This window comes from Sceloporus occidentalis, unplaced genomic scaffold, assembly GCF_023333645.1.
Source record: "Sceloporus occidentalis isolate IW3139 unplaced genomic scaffold, rSceOcc1.0.p SCAF_68, whole genome shotgun sequence".
Lineage (NCBI taxonomy): Eukaryota > Metazoa > Chordata > Lepidosauria > Squamata > Phrynosomatidae > Sceloporus > Sceloporus occidentalis.
Window position 1 is genome coordinate 1,412,480 of NW_028317048.1, and position 10,112 is coordinate 1,422,591.

General features: G+C 40.6%; 1 protein-coding gene across 1 annotated transcript in view; it reads right to left on the bottom strand.

Annotated features, from left to right (window-relative positions):
* LOC149286481 (LHFPL tetraspan subfamily member 6 protein-like) overlaps positions 1-6,201 on the bottom strand; it is a 72,072-nt gene extending 65,871 nt beyond the window's left edge. The window contains exon 1 of the mRNA XM_089494022.1: positions 5,820-6,201. Coding sequence (XP_089350148.1) covers positions 5,820-6,201 — 382 coding nt within the window. The remainder of the gene's footprint in view (positions 1-5,819) is intronic.
* Between the last annotated feature and the right edge of the window lie 3,911 nt (positions 6,202-10,112).

Below are 10,112 nucleotides of genomic sequence, written 5' to 3' on the forward strand. Positions count from 1 at the left end.
GTTATAGTTAATGGGGTGTTTAGGGATAACTTAGGGGCAGTTATAGTTAATGGGGGTGTTTAGGGATAACTTAGGGGCAGTTATAGTTAATGGGGGTGTTTAGGGTTAACTTAGGGGCAGTTATAGTTAATGGCGTGTTTAGGGTTAACTTAGGGGCAGTTATTGTTAATGGGGTGTTTAGGGTTAACATAGGGGCAGTTATAGTTAATGGGGTGTTTAGGGTTAATTTAGGGGCAGTTATAGTTAATGGGGTGTTTAGGGTTAACTTAGGGGCAGTTATAGTTAATGGGGTGTTTAAGGTTAATTTAGGGGCAGTTATAGTTAATTGGGTGTTTAGGGTTAATTTAGGGGCAGTTATAGTTAATGGGGTGTTTAGGGTTAATTTAGGGGCAGTTAAAGTTAATGGGTTAATTTAGGGGGAGTTGTGGTTGATGGGGTCTTCATGGTTAATTTAGGGGCAGTTTTGGTTAATGGGGTCTTCTCTTCAGGATTAATTTAATGCTGAGGACTGAGGGTTAATTTAATTAATTTAATAAAGTTAACTTAAGGTGCAGTTAGAGGTAAAGGGGGGCAAACTGAGGGGAATCTAAATCCTGGGGGCAGTGAAGATTAATCCTGTATTTATTTATAAAAGTATTGTCTCTGTGAACGAGTCTGCAAATTCTATGAGGGCACTATGGCATATCAGGGGGGTATACGGCATACCTGAGGAGGACGGAGTGACATATCTGGGGGTATAAGGCATATAGGGTATATAAGGCATATGTGAGGAGGGCAGTGTGGCATGTCGGGGAGGGCAGTGTGGCATGTCGGGGAGGGCAGTGTGGCAAGCCTGGGCTCAAATATGCATAACTGGGGGGCAGGTTGGGGAAATAAAAACAAGAAAAAATTTTTATTCTGCCGTTTGTTTTTAACATCCTATGTTAATTTATTAAATAATTTAAAATAAATGAAAAATGTAATTTTTTTATCCGATTAATCGAAAAAATAATCGGCCAACTAATCGATTATGAAAATAATAGTTAGTTGCAGCCCTACTTTTTATGATGCTTTAAAACTTCTGCCTCTACCTTTTAAATGTTTTTATTTTATTTTTTTTAAATCAATGTTAAATAAATTGGTAGAATAACAAAAGTATCACAACAGATTTATTCCGAATGTTAAGAAAATGCTTAGCAAATAAATGAACACACAAGTATTCTATAATGGCAAATTTGTCATTAGATTCCTGAAACAATGGTCTTGCACACAACACTCATGAATAATTAATGTTTCCAAGGCAATTTTTGGGTGCGTTCAATACAAACTACACTCGTTTATCACTGTCTTGTTAGCAGCCTGTAGTATGTTAGCAGAAATAACAAGTATCAACAATCTGTAATTTGAAAATCATCCATTATCTTGATCTGCCAATTATAAAGAGTGAAACACTACCAGCGCCCTGTCCATGTGTTCTCAATTACACAGCGTAGCTCGTATGCCCTGCCGCGTACCTCCCTGTCTATTCCAGAATGCCATTCCTTCACTAAATCAGAAAAATGCAGGGATTAGTAAATATTTGGACTGATTGCAGTTAAAATGAAATAAAATTGGCTGTATCAGCAGCGCACTTATGTAAGAAAAGAATTTGAGGTCAGACATAGTACAAGTATGTAAATGAAAAAGAGATTAATGTCATAATAAAGAAAAAAAAGAACAAATGTTCAAGAGGAAATCATAAAATCGCACAAAACAAAGCACCACCGCTGTGTCCTCATCGCAGAGTTTTATGTGATGTTGTTATTACTCCAACTGCTTTGCGTTTCCTTTATTTGCACATTACTTTTGTCTGCGTTTATTGCACTGGACTTGAAAGTCTTTTGGTCTTTCCTTTCATTCTTAAAGACATGTGATCGTCAACAAATATATAGTTTTATTCCACAGAGGGCTGTGAACCTTCCATATCCAGACAGCAAATCTGGCTCGGTGTTTACCGTTATAGTAAATAATATGCTTTAGTGAATATTTGCAAGCACAATGTATACAAGTTCTCTTAAGGACTGGATGGACAACCAGGTTGTTTCTAATTCTTAGCATACAGAATTCCAATTTTAAGATTTGCTATATGATTTCATTAGAACAATTTGTATATTATTTTATGCCCCGTCTGAAACACTTGCCACCCACGAATTTGAGGGTCCAATTTGACATCTGCGTCTGAGATTTGAGTGTTTGAAACAAGAGGCAAGCAGTGGGTTTAAAAGTTCTGAAGATTGATATAAAGAAATAACTTTCAAAATCTATTAACCTTAGAAAACAGGATTAAGGAGTTATTTCTGTTATTACCATAAGAATGAAATCATTTCTATTTCATTTGGGACTTTGTAAAAATGGAAAGGTGATAGTCCAATTGTCTTGTTCCAATCATTGTTGGACTTGGTTAAATGTTTCTGTTGGACTGTAAGTAAACAGTGATTTTTGATCCCTGTCATGATGTCTACAACCTAATGAAAGCAGTCCTCTCAGGCGCATGAGCCATGCTTACAGGAGGTGTCAAAATCCCAGCCTTGGGGGTAGAAACTGGCCAGATTTTCTAGATAACCTAGCAAGAGCTCTAGCAATTCAATTAAAAACTAAAAATGGTTTTTAACCGACTAAATCAATTGTGTTCAAGGAAGGGATTTGCCTAAATTCTGGTCTGCGTGTGGCCAGAAGTCCCATTGAAAAAACAATTAACACTTTTGATGGCATTAAATTTAATAATCTTTAATCTCTTTCAAAAACACTTCATGACGTGGAAGTATAATAGTTTTAAAACAGAAACACAGCATTTATGTAGGAGATACTGGAAATGAAAATATGTTGTGAAAGTTTCATTTTCAAAAGAAAAAAGGTAAATTCGCTTAATTAGGACTTTGCCATCAAATTCAAGATTCCTGATTAAGAATTTACATAAACATCTCTGGCTTTGTGAAGATCAATGTGATGAGTTTCCTTGAAACTCCCTTCGGAAAATTGATAGAAACTAATCTAATAACAGCTAGTCATACACATTAGACTCATAATGGCAAAAAGACAAAATAAAAAAGTGTCTATTGCCTAAACCCTACATGTTTTCCAAATTTTCGAATCTCTCTATATAAAAATCTAATTTTCAGTATTTTCAAAATATAATCCCAAAATCCCAGAGGGTCTGCGAAAAGTAAGGACCCCTTATCAACCATTTCAACGGATTTAAAAAAAAAAAATGAATCCTTTTTTTTCTGATTATATTCCTAGGTTGCCTTTTAACAAGGTTATCACTTTTGCACGAAAGCACAAGTACATCACATTCCTGCTTAACACATGAATTAAACAATCAGCAATTCTATTCTACACTAATCGCAGGACCAAAGGTCACTTCCTTGCATTAAGTTCATAACTTAAACACATCTGAAGATAGCAGCAATAATAACGCTACTGTACAAATACTCGGACGCTAACCAAATATTACAACACAGGAACATTGACATGATTTAAAGGGGCTGTGTCACCGTAAAAACTCTACACTGTGTCAACAATATTGCAATCAAGAGAAAACGAATGTTAAGCTGGTATTGTAAATATATTGCACTAGAGATATATATATATATTATATACTGGATGTATGATGCAGGGCTGGCCAAATTGCTGTCTGTAATCTCAAGCGTCATTAACAGCCCAGAGCCGGCCTGAGAATGGATAATACAGTATTTAAAATCGTTGCTTATTACGGAGTTGCCACCTGAATCTATGGCACGGCTGTACAACTCTGGTCCTCAAGGGCCACAAACAGGTGCTTACAAACGCTGTAAGTACTTTAATCGGAGTTCATTAACCTGTAGGTGAACAAAATAAATTAATTACCATTAGGAGAAGCTACAGCTTCAGAGCCTCAGAGGTCCTGTTTTCACACCACTTTTGGCTCCTTAAAGCAGCCACTCAGTGGCATCAAATCACTCTCACTGTGTTTTAATTAATAGGTGCACTTGCTGGAGGTCTGAGAAGACCCCCTGGAACTGTTGCACACGTCAGCGCTGGAGTTGGCTGGTGCGAGTACACTTTGTGTGTGGCGGCAAGAAGGAGATGTGCTTGGTCAACCAGATCTTCACCAAGCATAGGTGCTGGGAGGTGATGACAGAAGCTTCTTGCATCTTCATGTTTTTCTGTCTTCGTCCATTGCTCCTCCTGGCCTCGCGGTGACCTTCCGCAAAAAGGCAGAGCCGCTGGGCACACGCTGTCTCCCAATTGGCGAAGCGGGCGACAGACCCTTTTGCGGAAGTGCGCAGAAATGCAAAAATAATGCAGATACATTGACAGAGAAAGAGTGGTGCAGAAACACTTCTTGAATCTGCCTTAATTACTCACCCCCCCTGCCCAAAAATGGGTGCACCAGAAATTTGTCCGGATGGCTTTTTTGTCCATTGGCACAAGTCAAATACACATACATCTAAACTTGTTCTCTCTCTCTCTTGCTAATATATATATATATATATATATATATATATATATATATATATATATATATATATATATATATATATATACACACCGTATTGGCTCGGATATAGGCCGCCCCCGTGTATAGGCCGCACCCTAAAAACATTTTTTTAATAGACATGCTGCCACTCTGTCTCCCCTCCCCCCGAGATATGCTGCCACTCTCCCCCACCCGAGATATGCTGCCCCTCTGTCCCCCCCCCCGACTTACCAGAGCAGACTCCCGGGTGTCTTGCGGGGCCGGCGGGGGACATCTACGCAATACGCGTATACAACTTCCAGTGCCGGGACTCAGCGGATGTGCCGGCCCCAGAGGTTGTATACACGTATTGCGTAGGTGTCCCCCCGCCGGCCCCGCAAGACACCCGGGTGTCTGCTCTGGTAAGTCTTGGGGGCAGAGGTAAAACGCATCGTGCGGATGTTCACCGCTGCCGGTGAACGTCTCCACGATGCGCTTAGACAATCTCGGCGTATCAGAGAGTAGGATACGGGTCCCCTGCACCGCTGCGGGGATCTGTATCCTAACCCTGCTGCCTGCCCGGCGCCCGGAACTGCATGTCTCGGGCGCTAGACCCCGAATATAGGCCGCACCCCCACTTTAAAGACTTAAAGTGGGGGAAAAAAGTGCGGCCTATATTCGAGCCAATACGGTATATATATAATAAATATATATATATACACATATACATACATACACACACACATAATGACATTTTATAGACATACATTATACACTTGTAATGGAACAATGTCCACCAAATGGTCATACCCTAACACATGTGGCTTTCACATTGAATAAAGCATTATTTACAGACAGCACTCTAGAGGTGTTTTTCATACTGAGGGAGGATAAAGTCTTCTGAAAACTCCAAAATCCAGTTTCTTGATGTGCTAACTTTACCTGTGCTTTACAGTTCTTGTTAAAGCAACTCAGTAAAAAGATAACATAAAATGAATCATCTTTTCATAACATGAAAGGAACAAATGTTTCATTCTACAGCATTGCTCTTAAGCATGTAAGCTCGATTAAACCATTGCTTTCAACCCGTGTTTTTTTTTTTGTTAGAATTTGCTAGAATGTATTCCATACCCAGATACTAAGAATGGATCAGAGATTTCACATATGTTCTCAAGGTGCAAGACACTAGCAACTACTTAAAGGCATTATTTTTTAATACAAAAACGAACTACTCTTCAGTGTTCACGATAATGTGGCCTCAGTTAGCATGGCAAAAGTGTCACTATTATAATTTAATAATTAAGAATTTTTGACATACATATATACATACATTAGACATGCATATCATCGCCAATATGCTTACCTCCAAGAAACTGGATTCCGCCAGCGACTCTTCCAACAGTCCGAGAAATGAGCTCAGACACACAACATCCCATGATAGCGGTTAGGGCCACCAAGAGCAGAAGACCACATCCAAGACCAGTAACCACTGTGCATATGCGCCACTCAAGACTTGGAATGGCTTGGAAGGAGGCATAGCGACCACACTGTTCTACCATTACAGTCTGAAGATTTTCATCTCTCACCGGGTAGGAACACCGACGGAAGGTGCCAAATGATACAGGTTTATCCAACTGGGATCCCAGCAACCAGTAAGGCATAAAGAACCCAACACAGGATACCACCGCGCACAGAAAAGACAGAAGAGCCCAGACCACCCCTGTACATGTCAGACTAGATGCCATGATGACACTTTCCACAGGGAAATCATCAAAGGTTAAACTGTGTTCGGAAAGATTAATGTATTCAACAGAAAATCCTCCGAGTGATCCAGAAATGCAATTTAATCCTGATGAAGCTCTGGGTAATATTTACAAAGTGTGCAGTCAATACTTGTCCTTCTTCATCGGAGAATCCCTATGAACGAGACAAAACAATAATGTTACAGGTAGAAAAGCTAATAAAATGACAGGTTGTGACTATTTAAATGCCACGGCTAATCAGATAAGTTTTGCAAAGTATCTAATATCAGTATGCTCCACCTCACAGAAGAACTTCTCTCCATACTGTCTCTTTCTGTCAATCTCAGATCTTTTTAAATTCACTCCGACAGCTCTTCATTTAAAAAGAAAATTCGGAACTGCCAGTTCAATCAGTGAATTTCATTTATCAACACAAATGAACAGTGATCTTGGGATATTCAGCGCTGACACAATGCCCGCAAAACCAGCCTGGAAAGAATTCTTTAGAAGACAAGGACTCTGGAACAGCTTGCTTTGTTAGGAGAGATTCTTCATTATTCCAAATAGCCAAAGACACCGGGTGAAAAAGCGTAACCAGATAAACTAAGGAAGGTCATTTCTACTTTAACTGGGACTAGAATGAGGCCATGGTAACTTTGGAATGCCAACATAGAACTTAGATTGCAAGCATGATGTTTTTTAATACATGGTTATGGTAATCGCCACCAATACATTTCTGGGATAGGTCATCTCTATCGCTTTGGAAGGTGAGGACTACAACTCTCATCACACTCCACTAGTCAAAGGCTGGCTCAAAGTTACTTTAATTGGTACTGCGAGGGAATATACAGGTACATTTTCTGCAGGGACTTGGTACTGGCTCCTCAGCAAACGTGATCTACAACTCACACCATCCTCAGTCACTATTTAACAAGCTGAAGGTGGTGGGATTTATAGTGCACAGAGATCGGGTTGTCTATCTTTAATTGTAAGCTTTGTTTGCTTGAGGCAATTATAAATGTTCTACATTCTTGGCTAGACCTTGATATTTCTTCAAGGCATTCCAATGCTTTCATCATATTTTCTCCTATGATTCTCTTTCCATTCCTCTGTTCCTCTTGCCCTTTCAGCCTTTTCTAAATGCCAGTTGCTTCTTGTGATCCTCTCATTGCGTGTAATCAGAGTGTTTGGAAGTCTATAGCTCAGCCACTTGGGACAAAGCTCAGCAACTGGAGGATTCCCTAGACTTCAAATAAGACATGTATTAACCTCTAAAGTGCTGGAGGGTCTAACATATCATTTCTTCATCATCTTCTTTCACATTTTTACAAATATTCTAAACTCACATTCCATATTCATACATATGAATCTGAAATTAACCATTTCAACACCAAGCAGTGAGGAAAAAGAACCACACGGTTTTTAAAGGGCTAAATCCCCTGCTCATCACAAATCTACTAAACTATGTATGATATCTACATATCTATCATATGAGGGTTACTGACCAGCATCAAAAAGTGATCGACCACAACTCACTGCTGATTCTTGGACCTCATCAATGTTTGATGAACTTGAACACGAAAAAAAAAACATTGAACCCACACATAAAAACTGGATAAAATAAGAGCAGGGTACTAGCTCTTCCAGACACACGGAGATCAGATCACTTACATCTGTTTCACTGGGAATGAATAGGAAAGCTGGGCATCTAGTAGATCCTGCTGGGGTTCCCACAGTCCTATACCAGATGTATAAATTAGGCACAGATCCTGTTCACAGGCTGGAGATCGGCTTCTTCTCTGGGGTCAGATCTTCCACCCCAAACACTGTAATTCCAAACCCTGGATTCCAGAGCTGTAATGCTGCTCACTGCCGGCTGCTCGCTTCTCCAGCACTTTGGGTCTAGAGGTCTGATCAGCTCCCACCCACCCGAGACCCAGCACTTTCCCCCTTCAGCAGTGGAAATGTTACCGATACATTCCTAAAGACTGAGAGAAAGAGAGAAGCTGAGGGGAGGAGGGATGATCACTCGTGTCAAACTCACAGGGGAACCATCAATCGCCGAGAAGCCCTCCCACGGCCCTGCCCACAGCACTAGCGGAGGCCAGTGGGGTATAGGCAGGGATGCAGCTCGGCTGGGAGCTGGGAGGCTCTGGTCTCTTTAAAACTTGATTTTTTTTTGGATCTCCATTTTTAATACAAATTATGCAGAAAGTGCACACATCTGGGAAAAGCATATTCAAGATCAGCCAGCACTGCATTTCAGACAACGCGGCGGAATATGATGGCGCTATATAAATCAATAAATAATAATTATGAAAAGTTGCCCAGCAAATCGCATGAGAAACATATAAAAGAAAATGACAAAACAAACACAGGCATAAACCGGCACAAGCAGTTAAAGGGACAGTTTAGTATCCTTGACACAACCAACAAGGAAATGAAAACAAAAGCCATAGCTAGAAGCTGCCGCCCTTCTGCTGCAGCTGCCCCCTTCTCTGTGGTTTGACAAACCGTGCCACTGATTGGCTTGAGGAGGCTAATTGTTGACAGGAAAGCGCTACCAATGAAATCACATGCCACACATGCGTATGGAGGTCTGAACCGACCCCAGACAGTAGTGTTCCCCAAGCCAGTGCTGGAGCTTGCTGGTAGTAAGCATATGAGGTGTAGGGAGACAAGAAAAAAATGGATCATTCCATGCAGCCTGGGAAATTTCATAATCTGTTAGATGACTTCTGTGGAGCAGAATGAGTAACATGGTCTATGGGAAGATGATGTATGGGAAAGATCTACTCCTGTGTATCCACATTTTCTTGTATAACCCCATCGCATGCCCTGCCCTATGAGACATTTCTTCTACTTTTCTGTGCTCCTCTAAAATGGAGAAAATCCTGAACCAAAAAGGGGACCAATGAAGACTTCCATGTACACTCTTGATGGGATTATGCCAGGAAGATGATGAAGTAAAGCTATAGCAGGTTATTTTATATGTTCATCTGATGCTCAAATATCACTGACTCCCAGAATGCTCAGTTTGCATTTTGTCCAAGATCATTGTCACTGGAGTGTCCATGGATGTCTCTCTCCTGATTAGTTGAGTATCATAGGACTCAGTCCGCTGCGGCACCAATAATTTCCTATCCCTCCTAGCTGAGTGATTATGATGGGAGTGATAGCCTGTGGTTTCCCGTAACTGTTACAATCTCTAACAAACACCAATATAAAACAGTAATAAGGTTTGTAAACATTCATTATACTGTTACTAAAATGCGTAGTCCTAACTTTATGACTCACAGTGTAATAGGATGCCTACAGTGCCGCTTCTAAATGTCGCTACTAAAGCTATAGAAATTATTTTATTACTCTGCTAAACCCAATGTCTTTACACATAAACATATTCATAATAGCCATATGCTTGTCCCCATGCATGTTTAACCCATTGACTGCCAGGGGTCAGGACTGTTTTTTTCCCACCATGGTTTTGCATACATATTTTATATGCGTGTGTATAATGAAAGAGCACAAGGTTTAGTCCCAAATGGAATGTATCTCGCACCCAAATCTGTACATAGCTACACTGCAAAGTGGGGAAACACAGCCCTAGGTAGAGGTGATTAAGGTGTTTCATACTTTATTGTAGACTTTTGGGTCCCTGGGGTTGAGTATCCGGAAGAGCAGGGTGAGCTGGTTCTCCAACCCACGTTCAGGGAGAGCACAATAAAGTCCTGTCCAGGTTTTCTTCTATGCTGAGCCCTGAGGTGTTACAGGTAATTACACTCACCTGTTTCCTGTTTGCATAGTTGAAGGGGACACCAGGCTCTGGGCCTACCATGGACCTTATCAGTTATGGTGGGGAGATCGACGAACTGCTCCAGATTTTGAAATGCTTTCGGACGGTGTGAATAAGCAGA